Source organism: Ranitomeya variabilis, chromosome 2 (genome assembly GCF_051348905.1).
Source record: "Ranitomeya variabilis isolate aRanVar5 chromosome 2, aRanVar5.hap1, whole genome shotgun sequence".
In the NCBI taxonomy this organism is placed as follows: domain Eukaryota; kingdom Metazoa; phylum Chordata; class Amphibia; order Anura; family Dendrobatidae; genus Ranitomeya; species Ranitomeya variabilis.
Window position 1 is genome coordinate 919,292,784 of NC_135233.1, and position 23,030 is coordinate 919,315,813.

Consider the following 23,030-nt stretch of genomic DNA (forward strand, 5'->3'; position numbering starts at 1 on the left):
CAGTAATGCTGCAGTCTAACAAGGTGGCTCTTTTAGTTTTTGATTCATTTATTAGCTCAATAAAGCGTTTTATAAATTGGCCACACATACCAGATATTATACCTGGAGGCGGTCCGAAGCGTCCTGCATGAATCCCCCAACTGCCGTCACTCTTCTCTTCAGGGCCGATGGTACCCGCCCCCTTCGCGTTGTTGCTTCTTAAATCCGGTGCCTGCGCTGTGCGTGCCTGCCTGGGGCCTGCGCAGTCTTCATTATCAGTAGCAGCTCAGATGCAGGGTGCCTGACTGCGCAGGTGCGGGCAGTGCGGCCACCCTGTTACTGAATCCCCGCCCCGCACTGTGTTATTCATTATGCACAGTGCGGGGCTGGCATTCCTGGGCATGCGCACTGCGCTTGTCAGACGCTCCCCCGGTCCCCCACCTTCCAGCGTTGTTCTTTGTGGCTGTTCCAAACGTCGGCAATGAAACCTGTATATTCGGGCAATGCTGGAAGGCGGGGGACCGGGGGAGCGTCTGACAAGCGCAGTGCGCATGCCTAGGAACCCCAGCCCCGCACTGTGCATAATGAATAACACAGTGCGGGGCGGGGATTCAGTAACAGGGCGGCCGCACTGCCCGCACCTGCGCAGTCAGGCACCCTGCATCTGAGCTGCTACTGATAATGAAGACTGCGCAGGCCCCAGGCAGGCACGCACAGCGCAGGCGCCGGATTTAAGAAGCAACAACGCGAAGGGGGCGGGTACCATCGGCCCTGAAGAGAAGAGTGACGGCAGTTGGGGGATTCATACAGGACGCTTCGGACCGCCTCCAGGTATAATATCTGGTATGTGTGGCCAATTTATAAAATGCTTTATTGAGCTAATAAATGAATCAAAAACTAAAAGAGCCACCTTGTTAGACTGCAGCATTACTGCTGCACAAGGTGGCTCTTTTAGTTTATAACGGCTGGGGGGGGGGGTGACAGTGGCCCTTTAAAAGGTATCAACCACTGAGGACTCTCAATTCTAAATATTTTTGAAAAACATGAACATTCAGCTAGGTGAGGGGTAGTTGGGTTATATAATTGTTAGGAGTCTAAGATGTTTGGGCATCTGTACAATATGTTCCTTATTTTTGATTATTAAAAAATACAGTATAATTTAATCTAAAATGCAGAAATGTTGTATGTGTTGTGTTGGTTTATTTATATTGATTCATTGATTTATTAACTTATATGTTGACGTCAGATTTAACTTACTATTCTTGATAATACTTATTTTTGCTTTACATCAAACCCAGTACAAGGACAATTTATTTTAATTAGAGGTGGAACAGAACACACTAATCTTACTTTATTAGCGACAGTCTCATTTCTGTCTGAGGTAGTCATTTCACTTGGATTGATGAGGTCAGTGTTAATAAGATGCATGACTTATGATTTGATTTGTGTGACCTTATCACTAAGAAAGTAAACAGGTGGCAATAATATATCACACTGTGTGTCCTTCTACTGCCTTTCAGGATGTGAATTCCTCTGTGGAATTAGAGTGTTACATTGGATTGAATTTCTGTGAAGTAATTAACCAGATCAATTATGTATGAAGACATATGTTTAATGATGTTTATGTTTCTATTGTCACAGGTGTTATTATCAAGGGCTGTTTTATTACATTAAGCTCTATTGAGATTTTCAAGAGGATAAAAACCCAGAATAGTAGATATTTGAAACAGTAAATGTAATTTCTAGGTGAACTGAAATAGAAAAGTTTATTCTGCAATTAAAAGACAGACTAGTATAAATGGATGTACAGACAATCTTCACCATTCATTTGGCAGCAGCATTACCGTGACTGCTTTCATAGCTGTAGTTTTGTTTTACTGTATGTAAGCTTATTGGAGTCTCACTGTTCACTGTTCTGTTCCCTGATAAAGAACATTCTCACTTTGCTGGCAGCTGGCAACAAGTAGATGAGCAAATAACCCATGGTTCCATGTAGAGGATGATTTGCTGAATTGGGACCATAATTGTACCTTCTGTGCCTTAGTATGCAAATCTATTGCAATGGCCAATAAAGTAGTAATAGCAATTTTAGCGTATAAGTCATTTTGTAATAACAAGATATTTCAAATTTATCAGAACATTTGCTTTTGAAAGAATGATATTTTTTACTATAACAGAACTATACAGGAACTTTTAACTTGATTCCTTTTTTGTAAATTAACACTTTATTTTTAACTCTTTTCCATGTTTAATTCCTCATCATACACACTAGCCTAACATCCGAATAGTGTCGAGATCCGCTAACAGTCTAACATATTGACCCTCTGCCCCAACAGATGATAGCAGGGAAAAGAACAATTGAAGGAGCAAGTCTAATTTTAGATGACCACTGCTTTTCTTCTCATGGAGAAAAACTGATGTCAGAGAAGTCTGGCAGTTGTTCACTAACAGAGAACAGAGTAAGGGCTCCTTCGGATTGCCGTATCACTCGGATGAGTGCTATCTGTCGTTTCTCCCCAAACTGAGTCGATTTGAGGAAAAAAAATTACACCTTCCACAATTTGAATTTGCCCCAGAGTATTGGATGGCTCTTTCCCAATTCAACTTTGTGTTCATGGAAAAAATCAGACCTTACTCGGATGGTATCCATGTGTGGTCATGTTTTTTTCCTCCACCTCTAAAAAAATTGGATCACACTCTGATCAAATTCTAATCAGAGTCTAATCAGAGTGGTATTAGAATAATTCATCCAAATTTTTTTCGGATGGGAGCAATATGTTCATCCACACCTGCCCCAACATTCAGTCAAGCCAAGCACTTCTTTATATGGAGAATTCGGAAGAAATAGCAGTTGGTAGAATCTATTTGACAGGTACCTATTGGAGGAGTTTTAACATTTTTTATGCAACAAATGTACTAAGATCTATTATAGATATTGATTATTACTAGTGGTGAGCGAATATACTCATTACTCGAGATTTCCCGAGCACGCTCGGGTGTCCTCCGAGTATTTTTTAGTGCTTGGAGATTTAGATTTCATCACCACATTTTCAATAGCCTATTATATTATTCACATGATGATGTAGTGATGAATAGTGTTGAGCATTCCGATACCGCAAGTATCGGGTATCGGCCGATACTTGCGGTATCGGAATTCCGATACCGAGTTCCGATATTTTTGTGATATCAGAAATCGGAATCGGAAGTGTGCGGTGCGTATGGTTCCCAGGGTCTGGAGGAGAGGAGACTCTCCTTCAGGCACTGGGATCCATATTCATGTATAAAATAAATAATAAAAATTTAAAAATATTGATATACTCATCCGTCCGGCAGCCCCTGCTCTTAGCGGTGCCTCCGTTCCTAAGAATGCAGGGGTGAAAGACCTTCGATGACGTCGCGGCTTGTGATTGGTCGCGTGAGCAGTCACATGAGCGCTCACGCGACCAATCACAAGCCACGACGTCATTGAAGGTCCTTCACGCGCTCATTCTTAGGAACGGAGGCTGCCGGTTACAGCGGTTACTACCAGGGCGCATCCGAGGGTGAGTATATCCCTATTTTTTATTTTTATTCTTTATTTTACACATGAATATGGATCCCAGGGCCTGAAGGAGAGTTTCCTCTCCTTCAGACCCTGGGAACCATCCAGGATACCTTCCGATACTTGTGTCCCTTTGACTTGTATTGGTACCGGGTATCAGTATCGGCGATATCCGATATTTTTTGGATATCGGCCGCTACTATCTGATACCGATACTTTAAGTATCGGAAGGTATCGCTCAACACTAGTGATGAACTTACCAGATTTATTAAAGTAGTAATTAGGGTTTTGCCAATGTGAAGGCCTTGTCTCCATATATACTTTATATGACCATTTATGATTCAAAGAAAATATCATCAACTACAAAAACGTCTGACTGCTGTTCTTGTCAATAAGGGTTTTGCCTCCAAGTATTAAGACTTGTTTCCCAGAGAGATCAAATACATATTTCTCACCATGGTTTTAGAAGTAACCTTCCAGGCATTTATGTATTTTCCCTTGCATCTGCTCTGCACATTTTTTCCAATTTTGGCACACAGCCTCTTTGGATTCCTTTGCTTCTTAAGTGTACCTTGGTATTTATTTACAATTACCATCTACATTACGTATGTTTATGGGTACATGTTGTTGCACAATGCACTTGCACTTTTGAGCATATTTGTACATATACAATTGTGTATATTGCCTGTCATTTTGCCTATTTCTGTGGTTCCATTTCTTTGGCTTTCTATTTTCATTTTCCCATTTACATTTTATTATTTATTTTACTGTTGTTTCAATAAAGCTTTATTATTTCTGTACTTTGGTTCTTGTTAGTGTTTTTTTCTCTTTGATATGAACCTTCCTTATCTATCCTTTTTCCCCTATTCTTTGATCATTTGATCTGCACATCTATTGTTGGTGTTGGCCTGTTTATAGGTTTTGCATGTTTAAAAAGGTCTATTAGTCTGTTTCAGTAGGCTCCACAATCATGGGGAAGACTGCTGAGTTTACAGATGTCCAGAAGGCACATCTTTGACACACTCCACAACGAGGTTAAGCCACAAAAGGTTATTGATAAAGAAGCTAGGTGTTCACAGAGTGCTGTATCCAAGCATAATAAGGAAATTTCAGTGGAAGGAAAACGTGTGGTAGAAAAAGGTGCACAAGAAACCGAAACAACCGTAGCCTCGAAAAGATTATTAAGAAAAGGCCATTCAAAAATGTGAGGGAGTTTCACAAGGAGTGTACTGCAGCTGGAGTTATTGCTTCAAGAACCACCACACACAGAAGTATCCAGGGCATGGGCTGCAAGTGTCACATTCCTTGTGCCAAGCCACTCATGAGAAATAGCCAATGCCAGAAGGATCTTACCTGGGCCTAGGAGAAAAAGAACTGAACTCTTTCTCAGTGGTCCAAGGTGTTGTTTTCAGATGAAAGTAAATTTTGCATTTCATTTGGAAATCAAGGTCCCAGAGTCTGGAGGAAGAGTGGAGAGGCACATAATCCAAGCTGCTTGAGGTCTAGTGTGAAGTTTCCACAATCAGTGATGGTTTGTGAGGCCATGTCATCTGCTGGTGTAGGTCCACAGTGTATTATCAAGACCAAAGTCAGCGCATTCTTCTACCAGGAAATTTTAGTGCACTTCATGCTTCCCTCTGCCGACAAGCTTTTTAGAGATGGAAATTTCATTCTCCAGCAGGACTTGGCACCTGTCTACACTGCAAACAGTACCTATTCCTGGTTTAAAAACAACAGTATTACTGTGCTTAACTTGCCAGCAAACTCGCCTGACCTTAACCCTTAAGAGAATCTATGGGTGTTTTGTGATGAGAAAGATAAGAGACACCAAACCCAACAATGCAGATGAGCTGAAGGCTGCTATTAAAGCAATGTGGGCTTCTATAACACCTCAGCAGTGCCACAGGCTGATCACCTATATGCCACGCCACATTGATGCTGTATTTGTTGCAAAAGGAGCCCCGACCAAGCATTGAATGCAATTACTGAACATACATTTCAGAACACCAACACTTTGGATATTAAAATAATTTTTCAATCTGGTTTTATAAAGTATTCTAATTGACTGAGATATTGACTTTTTGATTTTTATTGTCTGTAAGCCATAATCATCAACATTGACATAAATAAACACTTAAAATAGATCACTCTGCTTGTAATGTCTCTATATAATATATGAGTTTCACTTTTTGCATTATTAAAGGACTGAAATAAATTAACTTTTTGGTGATATTCTAATTTTGTAAGAAGCACCTGTATACACCTGTTACATACCCCGGCAGAATTTTTGCTTTCTTGGCCTTTTTTCAGATAATATGAATGATAACACCAAAACTTTTTCTCCACTCATGGTTAGATGTTGGGTGAAGCCATTTATTGTCAAACTACTGTTTTTTCTCTTTTTAAATCATAATGATAACCCAAAACATCCAAATGACCCTCATCAAAAGTTAACATACTCTGGTAATTTTGGCCTGATAACATGCACATTAAGGGTACTGTCACACAGTACCATTTTGATCGCTACGACGGTACGATTCGTGACGTTCTAGCGATATCGTTACGATATCGCAGTGTCTGACACGCAGCAGCGATCAGGGATCCTGCTGAGAATCGTACGTCGTAGCAGATCGTGTGGAACTTTCTTTTGTCGCTTGATCACCCGCTGACATCGCTGGATCGTTGTGTGTGACAGCGATCCAGCGATGTGTTCGCTTGTAACCAGGGTAAACATCGGGTAACTAAGCGCAGGGCCGCGCTTAGTAACCCGATGTTTACCGTGGTTACCAGCGTAAAAGTAAAAAAAAAACAAACAGTACATACTCACATTCCGGTGTCTGTCCCCGGCGTCTCAGCTTCTCTCCACTGTGTGAGCGTCTGCCAGCCGGAAAGCGAGCACAGCGGTGACGTCTGACGTCACCGCTGTGCTTGCCGGCTATGGCGCTTACACAGTGGAGAGAAGCAGAACGCCGGGGACAGACACCAGAATGTAAGTATGTACTGTTTGTTTTTTTTTACTTTTACGCTGGTAACCACGGTAAACATCGGGTTACTAAGCGCGGCCCTGCGCTTAGTTACCCGATGTTTACCCTGGTTACCGGGGACTTCGGCATCGCTCCAGCGCCGTGATTGCAACGTGTGACAGCAGTCTACGACGCTGGAGCGATAATCATACGATCGCTGCGACGTCACGGATCGTGCCGTCGTAGCGATCAAAATGGTACTGTGTGACAGTACCCTAAGTTGACACAAATGGGATTGAATGGCTACTAAAGATAACACCTGTGACCTGTTTGCTTGTAATCAGTGTGTGTGCATAAAAGCTGAGTGAGTTTCTGGGATCCAGACAGACTCTTGCATCTTTTATCCAGCTACTGATGTTTCTGGATCATGAGTCATGGGGAAAGCAAAAGAATTGTCAACCAATCTTCAGGAAAAGGTAGTTGAACTGTATAAAACAGGAAAGGGATACAAAATGATATCCAAGGAATTGATGATGCCAGTCAGCAGTGTTCAAACTGTGATTAACAAATGGAAAATCAGGGGTTCTGTAAAAACAAAACCATGGTCAGGTAGACCAACAAAAATCTCATCCATAACTGTCAGGATGCAAAGAAAAACCCACAAATAACATCAGCTAAAATACCAGATGTTAGGTGTCGAGTTCCTGACGCTCTACAGGGAAAATCTCGAACCATGTCCGCTGCGGTCTCCCATTCTTCTCCAGCCACAGAGGACCCTGCTCAGTGGAGATGTCAGTCCCAGCGCCTGGCTCAGACAGATACTGCATGTTTGGTTACTGATGCCCTTCCAGCTTCAGCCATTATAACCAGTACTGTTCGGCGGTGAGCATGCGCTCCTGGGACTAAGTCCTGCTTTTCTCCTTCTGAGCATGCCCAAGGGAAGACCTCTCGTTGGAGGTCGGGGGTCACACGCTCAGGTCCTGTAGAAGCTCCTATTGGTCCACTAGGAAGGTCCTAGAGAGCTACAACTATAAAAGGTTTGCATGGCCGCACGGCCATGCGCTAGTATCATTTGTGCTTGGCTGTTGCCAGTGGATACTCTACCACTCAGTTTATATGTGGTGTGAGTCTGTTTAGCTTTGGTTCCATCATCATCATAGCATCTGGTTCCTTCATGTGTGCGGTTAGCACAGAAGAGTTCCAGAGCAAGCACAACCCTAGTTAGGGTATTATTGTCTGTGTACAGCGCGACTCTGTGAGGCAACAGAGCTTGCTTTCATTTCACACGGGGTGAAGTTTAACCCACGGATGAGCTCAGTGTCCATCCGCCATTACTTTGCAGCAGGTATCTCTGCACGGTGGACCCCAGGCTGCTAACACACCTCGTATCAATCTCTCTATTACTTAGTGCGTTCCGCTAGCCCTAACACCTGACTCTCTGAAAACTAGAGGTGTGGCTGTTTCAAGGTGAACAATAATGAGGCACTTGAAATAAAATGGGCTGAATGGTCAAGTCGCCAGATGAAAGCCATTACTGTGCAAATGCCACAAAGTATCTCGCCTACAATAAGCAAAACAGCACAGAAAAAGGCCTCAAAACTTCTGGAACAAGGTAATTTGGACTGATGAGACCAAATTTGAACATTTTGGCCACAACCATAAACGATATATTTGGAGAGAGGTCAACAAGGTCTATGATGAAAGGAACACCACTCCTACTGTAAAGCACAGAGGTGGATCACTGATGTTTTGGGGATGTGTGAGCTGCAAAGGAACAGGAAAATTGGTCAAAGTTGAAGGAAAGATGAATGCAGCACATTATCAGAAAATACTGGAGGCAAATTTGCACTCATTAGCCCAAAAGCTTCGCATGGGACGTACTTGGTCATTCCAACATGGCAATGATCCAAAACACAAGGCCAAGTCGACCTGTCATTGGCTACAGCAGACCAAAGTGAAGGTTCTGGAGTGGCCATCTCAGTCTCCTGACTTCAATATCATTGAGCCACTCTGGGGAGATTTCATGCGAGCAGAACATGCTAGACAGCCCAGGATTTTACAGGAACTGGAGGCTTTTTGCCAAGAAGAGTGAGCAGCTTTACCATCTGAGAAAATAAAGAACCTCATCCACAACTACCACAAAAGACTTCAAGCTGTCATTGGTGTTATAGAGGGCAATACACAGTATTAAGAAATGGGGTATGTGAACTTTTGATCAGGGTGATTTGGATGTTTTGGGATGTCATTATGATTTAAAAAGAGAAAACAGTAGTTTGACAGTAAATGGCTTCACCCAACCACTTACCATGAGTGGAGAAAAAATTTTGGTGTTATCATTTATATTCTCTGAAAAAAGGCCAAGAAAGCAAAAGTTCTGCTGGGGTATGTAAACTTTTGAGCACAACTGGTTATATGTATCCACGCCTGCATTTAGGATTATCAAATGAAGCATCATTAAACAGGAAATAGGTAATAAAAAATAAAGCAGTTAGAGTAGTTAGGGGACTATAGGGAATTTTTAATAAAAGAGCTTATATTATGACTTTCAATGGATATTTAGGATTAAAAAGTGAGTGTAATTTTTTTGACCACCCCTTTTAAAGGGAATCTGTTACCACAGTTGACCTATCTAAACTATTAATAATGCCATACATGTTATAGACTGCTGAAAACAAGCCTCACTTTGTGTCTCATATAAGCTGTGTTGTTGCTGAGAAATTATTTTTTACCACTTTATATAAGTGACCTTTTCCGAGCTGTGGGGCATATGATGTCTGGAGATAACTCTGCCCCCAGAGCATATTTTAATGAAGGGGGAATTACCAGTGAGACAAGTAACCAGCACAGAACAGGAGAAATTAAATTTGTCTTCTTGAAAACACATTTTTTGCTTCTCTCTCAGCTCTGCTGTATTGCAAAATATTGCACCCTGCCTTCCTGTGAGCTGGAGGCTGAAGCTGAAAGGAACCCGCAGATGTGTCCGTTATCAGTACAGCAGAGAGAGGCCACTGGCAACTCCCCCTTATATTTAAAATTAGCTCTGGAGGCAGAGTTATCTCAAGACACCATCCACCCTGGAGCTTGGAAGAAGTCAATTATATAAAGTGATAAAAGATGATTTCTCAGCAATAAAACAGTTATCTGAATGTCCCTTTAGAGTGTATTTTTCAATTATAATCTCTCATTTTGAATACTAAAGACTGTCTATGAAATCCTATCCACTGAGCTTTTATACAACTAGACAAAAAAACCTGCAACTTGATAGCTGCAAGAAACATCCTTCAGTCTTTTGTATTTAGGTTCTGCAGTCATATTTGAACCCAAAGACAAGGTAATCCAACACTGACCTCCACAAGACAGCTGATGTGCATATTGTAGTATGGTTATTTCATATGTTATCATTCTGCTCTATTTATTAGGTAAATCAATTTTTGCAACAACAAAAAAATGTGGGTGCTCAAAGACAATCATGAGTACATCCTCAGATGTGTGCACAGGCGTATCCTCTTACCTTATCTGTATGATTCCATTATTATAACACAAGCCTGGTTTCTGCACTTAAAATAAACATGTGTATATCCAAGCCTTAAAATAATTCACAGAACATTGATGTTTTAGAGTGCTAGCTGCTTTTGTTTTAGGACTGTAGACCTCCCTAGGTAGAAGAGTTCTGTTCTATTAGAAATCTACAGAGAAATGACAAGAGCACAGATTTTGAAAACATTCAGAAGTTGCTCAGTGTGATTTCATAGAAACACCTGTGAAGATAATGCTGGAAAGTTTTCAGCATTGTATGTATGTCATACAACCTGCAATATTTTTTAAATTCACATAAAATATTATGTAGAGTTGTGGCTTCACTCTTTAATCCTCTTACCCCCAAGGGTGGTTTGCACGTTGATGACTGGGCCAATTTTTACAATTCTGACCACTGTCCCTTTTTTGAGGTTATAACTCTGGAATGCTTCAACGGATCCCAGTGATTCTGACTATGTTTTCTCGTGACATATTGGGCTTCATGATAGTGGTAAAATTTCTCTGATATTACCTGCATTTATTTGTGAAAAAAATGGAAATTTGGCAAAAATTTTGAACATTTTGCAATTTTCCAACTTTGAATTTTTATGCCCTTAAATCACATTTCCCACATGTCTACTTTACATCAGCACAGTTTTGGAACCCAATTTTTTTGTTAGAGAGTTATAAGGGTTAAAATTTGACCAGCAATTTCTCATTTTTACAACACCATTTTTTTTAGGGACCGCATCACATTTGAAGTCATTTTGAGGGGTCTATATGATAAAAAATAACCAAGTGTGACACCATTCTAAAAACTGCACCCCTCAAGGTGCTCAAAACCACATTCAAAAAGTTTATTAACCCTTCAGGTGTTTCACAGGAATTTTTGGAATGTTTAAAAAAAATGAACATTTAACTTTTTTTCACAAAAAATTTACATCAGCTCCAATTTGTTTTATTTTTCCAAGGGTAAACCAAAGAAAAATGGACCCCAAAATTTGTACAATTTGTCTTGAGTATGCTGATACCCCATATGTGGGGGTAAACCACTGTTTGGGCGCAAGGGAGAGCTCGGAAGGAGCGCCGTTTGACTTTTCAATGCAAAATTGACAGGAATTGAGATGGGACGCCATGTTGCGTTTGGAGAGCCAATGATGTGCCTAAACATTGAAACCCCCCACAAGTGACACTATTTTGGAAAGTAGACCCCCTAAGGAAATTATCTAGATGTGTGTTGAGCACTTTGACCCATTAAGTGATTTACAGAAGTTTATAATGCAGAGCCGTAATAATAAAAAATCATATTTTTTCACAAAAATGATTTTTCGCCCCCAATTTTTTATTTTCCCAAGGGTACCAGAAGAAATCGGACACCAGAAGAAATCGGACACCAAAAGTTGTTGTGCAATTTGTCCTGAGTACGCTCATACCCCATATGTGGGGGTAAACCACCGTTTGGGCGCAAGGGAGAGCTCGGAAGTATAGGAGAGCCGTTTGACTTTTCAAAGCAAAATTGACAGGAATTGAGATGGGACGCCATGTTGCATTTGGAGAGCCACTGATGTGCCTAAACATTGAAACCCCCCACAAGTGAAACCATTTTGGAAAGTAGACCCCCTAAGGAAGTTATCTATATGTGTGGTGAGCACTTTGACCCACCAAGTGCTTCCACAGAAGTTTATAATGTAGAGCCGTAAAAATAAAAAAATAAAAATTTCCCCCCAAAATTATTTTTTAGCCCTCAGTTTTGTATTTTCCCAAGGGTAACAGGATAAATTGGACCCGAAAAGTTGTTGTGCAATTTGTCCTGAGTACGCTGATACCCCATATGTGGGGAGAATCACCGTTTGGGCGCATGGGAGAGCTCGGAAGGGAAGGAGCGCCATTTGGAATGCAGACTTAGATGGATTGATCTGCAGGCATCACATTGCATTTGCAGAGCCCCTGATGTAACTAAACAGTAGAAACCCCCCGCATGTGATCCCATATTGGAAACTAGACCCCCAAGGAACTTATCTAGATGTGTTGTGAGAACTTTGAACCCCCAGGTGTTTCAATACAGTTTATAATCCAGAGCCGTGAAAATTAAAAAAGAAAAAAATTTCCACAAAAATTATTTTTTAGCCCCCAGTTTTGTATTTTCCCAAGGGTAACAGGAGAAATTGGACCCCAAAAGTTGTTGTACAATGTGTTCTGAGTACGCTGATACCCAATATGTTGGGGTAAACTTCTGTTTGGGCACACGGGAGAGCTCGGAAGGGAAGGAGCAATGTTTTACTTTTTCAACGCAGAATTGGCTGGAATTGAGATCGGACACCATGTCGTGCTTGGAGAGCCCCTGATGTGCCTAAACAGTGGAAACCCCCCAATTATAACTGAAACCCTAATCCAAACACACCCCTAACCCTAATCTCAATGGTAACCCTAACCACACCCCTAACCCTGACACACTCCTAACCCTAATCCCAACCCTATTCCCAACCGTAAATGTAATCCAAACCCTAACCCTAACTTTAGCCCCAACCCTAACTTTAGCCCCAACACTTACTGCAGCCCTAACCCTAGCCCAAACCCTAACCCTAACCCTATCCCTAACCCTAACCCTAGCCCTAGCCCTAACCCTAGCCCTAACCCTAGCCCTAACCCTAGCCCTAGCCCTAACCCTAACCCTAGCCCTAACCCTAGCCCTAACACTAATCCTGGCCCTAAACTTAATTCTGACCCTAACCCTAGCCCTAACCCTAACCCTACCCTTAACCCTAACCCTAGCCCTTACCCTAATGAGAAAATGAAAATAAATAATTTTTTTTTATTTTTTTATTTTTCCCTAATTAAGGGGTGATAAAGGGGGGGTTGATTTTCTTTTACTGCTGGTTTTTTAGCAGATTTTTATGATTGGCAGCCGTCACACAATAAAAGACGCTTTTTATTGCAAAAAATATTTTTTCCATTACCACATTTTGAGAGCTATAATTTTTCCATATTTTGGTCCACAGAGTCATGTGAGGTCTTGTTTTTTGCGGGACGAGTTGACTTTTTTAAGTAATATTATTGGGCACGTGATATTTTTTGATCGCTTTTTATTCCAATTTTTGTGAGGCAGAATGACCAAAAACCTGCTATTCATGAATTTCTTTTGGGGGGTCGTTTATACCATTCAGTGTTTGGTAAAATGGATAAAGCAGTTTTATTCTTTGGGTCAGTATGATTAAAGCGATACCTCATTTATATATTTTTTTATGTTTTGGCGCTTTTATACGATAAAAACTATTTTATAGAAAAAATTATTATTTTTGCATCGCTTTATTCTGAGGACTATAACTTTTTTACTTTTTCGCTGATGATGCTGTATTGTGGCTCGTTTTTTGTGGGACAAGATGCCGTTTTCAGCGGTACCATGGTTATTTATATCCATCTTTTTGATCGCGTGTTATTCCACTTTTTGTTTGGCGGTATGATAATAAAGCGTTTTTTGCCTTGTTTTTTTTTTTAACGGTGTTCACTGAAGGGGTTATCTAGTGGGACAGTTTTATAGGTACTTTTTATTGTTTCTTTTATTTAGGTAATGGAATGTATTTATTGGAACAATATTTTTTTATTATTATTATTTATTTAGGTTGTTTTTTTTCACACATGTATTTTTTTTTTTTTACTTTTTTACTTTGCCCCAGGGTGGGGACCTCACAATAAAGTCACATATCACTGATCTGACACTTTGCTGTGCGCTGTGTCAGATCAGCGATCTGCCATGCACAGCAGGGAGGCTTCCCGACGCCTGCTCTGAGCAGGCGCTGTGAAGCCACCTCCCTGCAGGACCCAGATGCAGCCCTGTGGCCATTTTGGATCTGGGGCCTGCAGGGAGGAGACGCTCTGTACAAGGTGAGCACATCGCCTTGTACCGATCGTCTCAGGGAAGCACGCAGGGAGCGTGCTTCCCTGTACCGCCAGAACACTGCATTCATGTTTGATTGCAGTTTGCCGGGGTTAATGTGCCAGGGGCAGTCTGTGACTGCTCCTGGCACATAGTGCCGAATGTCAGCTGCAATAGTCAGCTGACACCCGGCCGCGATCGGCCGCGCTCCCCTCGTGAGCGCGGCCGATTGCTCTGGATGTACTAGGGAAGTAGGGCCCACCCCACATGGACAGAATAGTATGTCCAATGGCAGAAAGGGGTTAATAAAAAGAGTAGAGTCTATTATATCTCAAGAGGACACTTAAAAAAATCTTTATAAATGTCCATTGTTACATTGTTGATAAAGTTGCTATTAAATGAATTGTACAATATTTATTCTTACCTGTCACCTAACATTTATGGAAACTGTCTTTTTCTTTTAAATATATACTTATATTTATTTTTTATAAAATTTAAGAAAAATAGGTGACATGGCATAAGAAATATGCACAGATTCTGATTCATCACAGTGGGATTATTTTTGCACAATCCAAATATGCGAAAAAAGTTGCAAATTTTTGGCACTTTTATGTACAAAATGGATAGACCAGCAGCAGGATTTTAGCATGGCATGATTGTTTCTACTCATTGAATTACTTATGTGGTGCCCCAGGGTCCTGGTCGTCACAGTAGCATTGCTTTCCTCACGGGGAGAGTGATGTTACGCTTGAAGGCAAGAAGGGATAACTGTAACCAGGTACCACAAACATGCATCACATTCACACTCCAGGCCACCAGGGGGAGCTTTTGATCCTACTTGCTATGTGACTCCCCATATAGATATAACTGGTAGTCTGTAGGGAGAGTCAGTCAGTTTTCCAGAGGGTTCCAGCCAGAAAGCAGACAGGAGCCATCTGAGGGAGGCAAAGGTTTTACTGAGTTGTGTAGCCCCAGTGCAGCAGTTCCTGGAAAGAGACATTCAGAAAGCCGAATTGATTGCAGAGAGCGTGCAGGAGAGCAAAGCACAGGAGTGGATATCAGAGGGAGACCAGCCCCGAGCAGGCTGTCTCCTTCTGAGGCGCAGGACTGGTAGCCGGAACACCGAGGATCGTAAGGCACTCTATGACTTACATCAGAGACCGGCAGGACAGCTGAACTTTACGTTACCTCTCCGACCTAACACCCAGGAGGCACGGTGGCACCCCTCCGAGGCCGAGGCATGCTAGAGTCCCTATAAACAGCCTCCAGCCACCAGCCAGATGGGTTATGTCCTATCCTACCTGGGGGACAGAGAGAGATAACATCTGTGAAGACCTTATGTGGAGCTTTAAGCCGTAAGGGACTACAACACCACAGCACCAGAGGAAGGCTTTTGATTTCCACCTGGGTAAGGGGACCCCTAACTTGCCTTCAAGCCGGCCTGACCCTGCCTGCCCTGTGATCTGGTGCTCTGGACTGTGGGTGCTGAAGTCTTCAGTAAACCAATGTAAAGAGACTGCAACCTTGTGTCCTCATTCTTTACTGGACTCCTCACCATCTTCCATCTACACACCGGGAGCCCTGGGGATACACTTCACCTGTGGGAAGTTATACCATCTAGCTGCCATAACATCACCCCAGAGGACCCCTTAAAGTAGCATCAGTCCCCACTGACCGAATGCCACAGGTGGCGTCACGAACACAAACTTTATTCCCTTTAAAGACCTTTCCCCTTTTACATGGACGCTCCAGGGCCACGGACCGGGTTGCCGCCGTGAAATCCCCCTGTGAACTCAGGACCCAGTACCGAGTACCCTGCTGCCCTGTAGGGGCGATCCACTTACGCCAGAAATATTATTCTAAAGCATGATAAAGAAGAAGCATGCAAACGTTATTGGATCACCAAATAAGAAAACTTTATTAGAAATAACAAAAGGAGAAATATGTTTTTAATTGTTTGTTCTATTAAGTATCTGTATTTAAAGAGTTTGGTTTAACATTCACTACACCTTTACCCTTGAGGAAGCCATAGGGAGTTGGTGATATGCGTGGGATTCATTCCGTATGCTATTTTCAGTCTGACTTCACAGGTTTCTCTTTCCCATTTACTATTTCATTTATGTATTTCTTGTACTTCTTACACTAACCTTATGTGACTCCTTTGTGATTATTTACTCTCATCGTGTCAGCACTATTTGGACATTATATCTGCACAATCTTTGTATATTCACAGCATGTTGTCAAGCTCATGGCAATTTTTAAGGAATTTATGCATGAATATCAATCTATCTATCAATATATATCAGTACAGACCAAAAGTTTGGACACACCTTCTCATTTAAAGATTTTTCTGCATTTTCATGACTATGAAATTTGTAAATTCACACTGAATCTATCTTTAACTTTGGGTACGCAGGCCATGTGAATGCATGCGGAAGCCTCTGCATGCGTCGTTTTGATGCTGTGCCGAACTGTGTCGAAGGCAACATGTTGCATTTTGTTGCGGTTGGCGCAGCGTCAAAACGAGGCATGTGGAGGCATCCGCATACATTCGCATGGCCTGTGTACCCAATGTTAAATATAGTAGTAAAATTAGGAACAGCACAGCTACTTAACTTCGTGTGCAAGGTATAAAAAATAAATTGAAACTGTACATCATATATCGAAAAGCAAAAGAAAACACCAGAGTGAACGTTACTTAGTTGACACACATTTCACAAAAAAATTAAATAAAAAACAATTAAAATATTGTATGTACTCCAAGTTGTCATTAAGAAAACATTAGGACAGTGCACTAAAAAGCTGTATAATATTTTTACTATATACATATACAGTATATAAACATTGCCTCTGTAACATACAAACAACTTTATAAACTTTGTATTGCCACTATCAAACTGACATGGAGAATCATTTTGCTAGGTGAATTTTACTACACAGTTAACTCCATGATAATAAAATCTAAAAAGTCACAGAGGAACTGCATGTCACACCACTTACATTTTTTTTACCCATTTTTCAGTACATTACATGATAAAATGAATGGTAGTATTCAAGAATTCAACAACTTTTCACCCCCCCAAAAAAAAATAAAAACCAAACCTTCATATGGTTATGTCAACACATAAATAAAAAAAATATTGCTCTTTTAATAATAAGGATGAAACGAAAATTGCAAAATGGAAAATTGCCTGAAAAATAGGGGTTAAAACCATATTTCAACTAATTTGTTGTGAATTTTAGGCATAATTTATGGGTATGGTTTAATTGTCTTGTTGCCTCTTGTGCATTTTCAAATGTATATATGATTAAAAAAAATCAATTAAGAAGTAGCATTCAAAATCATGATACTTTAGTAACCCATACAGTGCCTTGCGAAAGTATTCGGCCCCCTGGAACTTTTCAACCTTTACCCACATATCATGCTTCAAACATAAAGATACCAAATGTAAATTTTTGGTGGAGAATCAACAAGTGGAACACAAATGTGAAGTTGAACGAAATGTATTGGTTATTTTACATTTTTGTGGAAATTCAAAAACTGAAAAGTGGGGCATGCAATAATATTTGGCCCCTTTGCTTTCAGTGCAGCAAACTCACTCCAGAAGTTCATTTTGGATCTCTGAATGATCCAATGTTGTCCTAGATGCCTAATGATGATAAATATAATCCACCTGTGTGTAATCAAGTCTCTGTATAAATGCACCTGCTCTGTGATATTCTCAGGGTACTGTTTGAAGCACAAAGAGCATCATGAAGACCAAGGAACACAACAGGCAGGTCCGTGATACTGTTGTGGAGAAGTTTAAAGCTGGATTTGGATACAAAATGATTTCCAAAACATTAAATATCCCAAGGAGCACTGTGCAAGCGATCATATTGAAATGGAAGGAGTATCATACCACTGCAAATTTACCAAGACCCAGCCGTCCCTCTAAACTTTCATCTCAAACAAGGAGAAGACTGATCAGAGATGCAGTCAAGAGGCCCATGATCACACTGGATGAGCTGCAGAGATCTACAGCTGAGGTTGGACAGTCTGTCCTTAGGACAACAATCAGTCATACACTGCAAAAATCTGGCCTTTATGGAAGTGGCAAAAAGAAAGCCATTTCTCAAAGATATCCATAAAAAGTGTTGTTTTGCAACAAGCCACCTAGGAGACACACCAAACATGTGGAAGAAGGTGCTCTGGTCAGATGAAACCAAAATCAAACTTTCTGGCAACAATGCCAAACGATATGTTTGGCTTAAAGGCAACACGGCTCATCACCCTGAATACACCATCCCCACTGTCAAACATGGTGGTGGCAGCATCACTTTTTGGGCCAGCTTTTCTTCAACAGGGACAGGGAAGATTGTTAAAATTGATGTGAAGATGCATGGAGCCAAATACAGGACCATTCTTGAAGAAAACATGTTGGAGTCTGCAAAATACCTGGGACTGGGATGGAGATTTGTCCTCCAACAAGACAATGATCCCAAGCATAAAGCAAAATCTACAATGGAATGGTTCACAGATAAACATATCCAGGTGTTAGAGTGGCCAAGTCAAAATCCAGACCTCAATCCAATCGAAAATTTGTGGAAAGAGCTGATAACTGCTGTTCACAAACGATCTCCATCAAACCTCTCTGAGCTCAAGCTGCAGGAATTTCAGTCTCCCAATGTACAAAACTGATAGAGACAAACCCCAAGCGACATGCAGCTGTAATCGCAGCAAAAGGTGGCGCAGCAAAGTATTAAGTTAAAAGTGACAAATAATATTGCACGCCCCACTTTTCAGTTTTTGAATTTCCGCAAAAATTTAAAATAACCAATAAATTTCGTTCAACTTCACAATTGTGTTCCACTTCTTGTTGATTCTTCACCAAAAATTTACATTTGGTATCTTTATGTTTGAAGCATTATATGTGGGAAAAGAAATACCAAAACCAAAATTGCCCTCTCGGCCAGCAGAGGGCATACCTCTCAGCCAAACCATATAAACCTAAAAAGAACACTGGGCTGCAAGATAGAATAGCAAATATCTGCAAAGTATGCGACCAAACAAGAGAGGTATCAAAAATCAAATTTTATTCTTACGGTATAAATACACAATATTACAGTAGATATTTATGGACAAAAAATACGGTGATTGGAAAGACGTGCCAACATAGCCACCAGCAAAGATGTAATAGAGGGCTGGGGAAGGACACACACAGTCCAGGCAACCTGACTGCCCATCCACGCCAGAGTGTGGCCCAAGTTCAAAACATTTATTGATATTTTATAAAATATAAAAAATATAAAATATAAAAGAAGTAGCATAAATGGTCAATGTTAGTAATGGAAGGGGGTATCCGGTGAAAAACCCCCTAAGGAGTTAAACACTCAAAATAGCAATGACCCTAGACCATAAATGTGGTTTGTGCTACGTGAGAACAGGGCATATAATAATAACAAATTACCAGCACATCCGGGTCCTAACAAAAGTGCATGCAGGCAAATACTAATAAAGGCACATTACCTTGGGACATAGTAGGAGACTGGTACCGGCGTGGTATGGACAGAAGGAGGGCCTCTTCTACTCTGCTACTTCTTTTATATTTTATAAAATATCAATAAATGTTTTGAACTTGGGCCACACTCTGGCGTGGATGGGCAGTCAGGTTGCCTGGACTGTGTGTGTCCTTCCCCAGCCCTCTATTACATCTTTGCTGGTGGCTATGTTGGCACGTCTTTCCAATCACCGTATTTTTTGTCCATAAATATCTACTGTAATATTGTGTATTTATACCGTAAGAATAAAATTAGATTTTTGATACCTCTCTTGTTTGGTCGCATACTTTGCAGATATTTGCTATTCTATCTTGCAGCCCAGTGTTCTTTTTAGGTTTATATGTGGGAAAAGGTTGAAAAGTTCCAGGGAGCCTAATACTTTCACAAGGCACTGTATGTAACATTTCAGCTCAGCTCACAGGGGCCTTTCTCAATCTAATGGACCTGAAGCCTCATTAGGATGAGCTGAATTGATGCTTTCTTCATTGTGATTTGGAATGCTACATTATACTTGATCATGATTCTAAAAATACAATAATAAATACTGTATATAAAATACAATAATAAATATATGAAAAGCACATTTTCTGCATTGCTTGTTTCGCTTCGGGAGACCGTCTAGTGTTTTGTATTTCCAGAAACAATGTCACTAACACATTCTATTTCAATTAATGTAAACATGTAGATTCAAATTTAGATTAATACGCCCCTTTTAATCTTTTTTTTTTCAGGAAATATTGATGAAGTAGAACAACAGTGGAAAGCTGAATTCCATCGCTGGAACAATTACATGATGGACTGGAAAAATCAATTTAATGATTACAGCAGTAAGAAGGAAAGCTGCACTGGTCTCTAATTAATGATTTTACCCTTTTAAAAATCACCATATTAGGATTAGTAGGTACAAACATATGGGTAGTCATTTAAAATTTGGTATTATGCAAATGGTACTATAAAACATACTCATCACTCTGGAAGATATGAAAAATGTGCATGGTATTACTGTATGGGCAATAGATGCAAATTTTTAAACAATTTTATCATCATTCACAAACTTTTGTGCACATGCTGGGATCCCAAATATAAATCTATGAAACCTACTTATGTAATAAATATATCTTGAAATATTTTCTTAAGCCAAAAACAAATTGTTTTAAACATTTATTGAAATAACTGAGCATCACTTATCAAATACAGCGTATTCAGAATCGAATTGAACACATGTGATTTTAAAATGTATTAGTGTTTTTGTGTACTTGGTACCAAAGTCTTTATGGCAGTGCCAAAGAAATATAATTGAGTAGTAGAGATGCTTGCATAAATATGGAGAGTCATGCATAAAATTGTTTATTAAGGATTGAAAATATGTTATTGTCTTTGTGAACTGTTCAGTTGCAGAGATCACAGCAATAGGGACACAGCCCTGTGCAAGCTTGCCCATTTGCCTTTTTAGGCTTTCTAGAAAACATATCAAAAAGTCCCGGACAGGCAATAATTTTTACAATAGCAAAGAAAGGAAAAAGTTCCAGCACCAGGCGTCTATTCATTAACCCCTTCACCACCAAGGGTGGTTTGCACGTTAATGACCGGGCCAATTTTTACAATTCTGACCACTGTCCCTTTATGAGGTTATAACTCTGGAACGCTTCAACGGATCTTGGCGATTCTGACACTGTTTTCTCGTGACATATTGTACTTCATGATAGTGGTAAAATTTCTTCGATATAACTTGCGTTTATTTGTGAAAAAAACGAATATTTGGCGAAAATTTTGAAAATTTTGCAATTTTCCAACTTTGAATTTTTATGCCCTTAAATCACAGACATATGTCACACAAAATACTTAATAAATAACATTTCCCACATGTCTACTTTACATCAGCACAATTTTGGAACCAAAATTTTTTTTTGTGACGGAGTTATAAGGGTTAAAATTTGACCAGCAATTTCTCATTTTTACAACACCATTTTTTTTTAGGGACCACATCTCATTTGAAGTCATTTTGACGGGTCTATATGATAGAAAATACCCAAGTGTGACACCATTCTAAAAACTGCACCCCTCAAGGTACTCAAAACCACTTTCAAGAAGTTTATTAACCCTTCAGGTGTTTCACAGGAATTTTTGGAATGTTTAAATAAAAATGAACATTTAACTTTTTTTCACACAAAATTTATTTCAGCTTCAATTTGTTTTATTTTACCAAGGGTAACAGGAGAAAATAGACCCCAAAAGTTGTTGTGCAATTTGTCCTGAGTATGCTGATACCCCATATGTGGGGGTAAACCACAGTTTGGGCGCATGGCAGAGCTTGGAAGCAAAGGAGCGCCATTTGACTTTTCAATGCAAAATTGACTGGAATTGAGATAAGATGCCATGTTGCATTTGGAGAGCCCCTGATGTGCCTAAACATTGAAACCCCTAACAAGTGACACCATTTTGGAAAGTAGACCCCCTAAGGAACTTATCTAGATGTGTGGTGAGCACTTTGACCCAACAAGTGCTTTACAGAAGTTTATAATGCAGAGCCGTAAAAATAAAAAATCATATTTTTTCACAAAAATGATCTTTTCACCCCCAATTTTTTATTTTCCCAAGGGTGAGAGAAGAAATTGGACCCCAAAAATTGTTGTGCAATTTGTCCTGAGTACGCTGATACCCCATATGTGGGTGTAAACCATTGTTTGGGCGCAGGGCAGAGCTCGGAAGGGAAGGAGCGCCATTTGACTTTTCAATGCAAAATTGACTGGAATTGAGATGGGACGCCATGTTGCATTTAGAGAGCCCTTGATGTGCCTAAACATTGAAACCCCTAACAAGTGACACCATTTTGGAAAGTAGACCCCCTAAGGAACTTATCTAGATGTGTGGTGAGCACTTTGACCCAACAAGTGCTTTACAGAAGTTTATAATGCAGAGCCGTAAAAATAAAAAATCATATTTTTTCACAAAAATGATCTTTTCACCCCCAATTTTTTATTTTCCCAAGGGTAAGAGAAGAAATTGGACCCCAAAAATTGTTGTGCAATTTGTCCTGAGTACACTGATACCCCATATGTGGGTGTAAACCATTGTTTGGGCGCAGGGCAGAGCTCAGAAGGGAAGAAGCGCCATTTGACTTTTCAATGCAAAATTGACTGGAATTGAGATGGGACGCCATGTTGCGTTTGGAGAGCCCCTAATGTGCCTAAACATTGAAACCCCCCACGAGTGACACCATTTTGGAAAGTAGACCCCTTAAGGAACTTATCTAGATGTGTGTTGAGCACTTTGACCCAACAAGTGCTTCACAGAAGTTTATAATGCAGAGCCGTAAAAATAAAAAATCATATTTTTTCACAAAAATGATCTTTTCACCCCCATTTTTTTATTTCCCCAAGGGTAAGAGAAGAAATTAGACCACAAAAGTTGTTGTGCAATTTGTCCTGAGTACGACGATACCCCATATGTGGGTGTAAACCATTGTTTGGGCGCATAGCAGAGCTCAGAAGGGAAGAAGCGCTATTTTACTTTTCAATGCAAAATTGACTGGAATTAAGATGGGATGCCATGTTGCGTTTGGAGAGCCCCTGATGTGCCTAAACATTAAACCCCCCCACAAGTGACACCATTTTGG

At 40.4% G+C, this 23,030-nt stretch overlaps 1 protein-coding gene across 1 annotated transcript in view; it reads left to right on the plus strand.

Annotated features, from left to right (window-relative positions):
• The window catches only part of BCHE (butyrylcholinesterase), a 76,497-nt gene extending 55,545 nt beyond the window's left edge, over positions 1 to 20,952 (plus strand). Inside the window, exon 4 of the mRNA XM_077290627.1 lies at positions 20,146 to 20,952. Coding sequence (XP_077146742.1) covers positions 20,146 to 20,270 — 125 coding nt within the window. The 3' untranslated portion in view covers positions 20,271 to 20,952. The remainder of the gene's footprint in view (positions 1 to 20,145) is intronic.
• Positions 20,953 to 23,030: the final 2,078 nt, after the last annotated feature.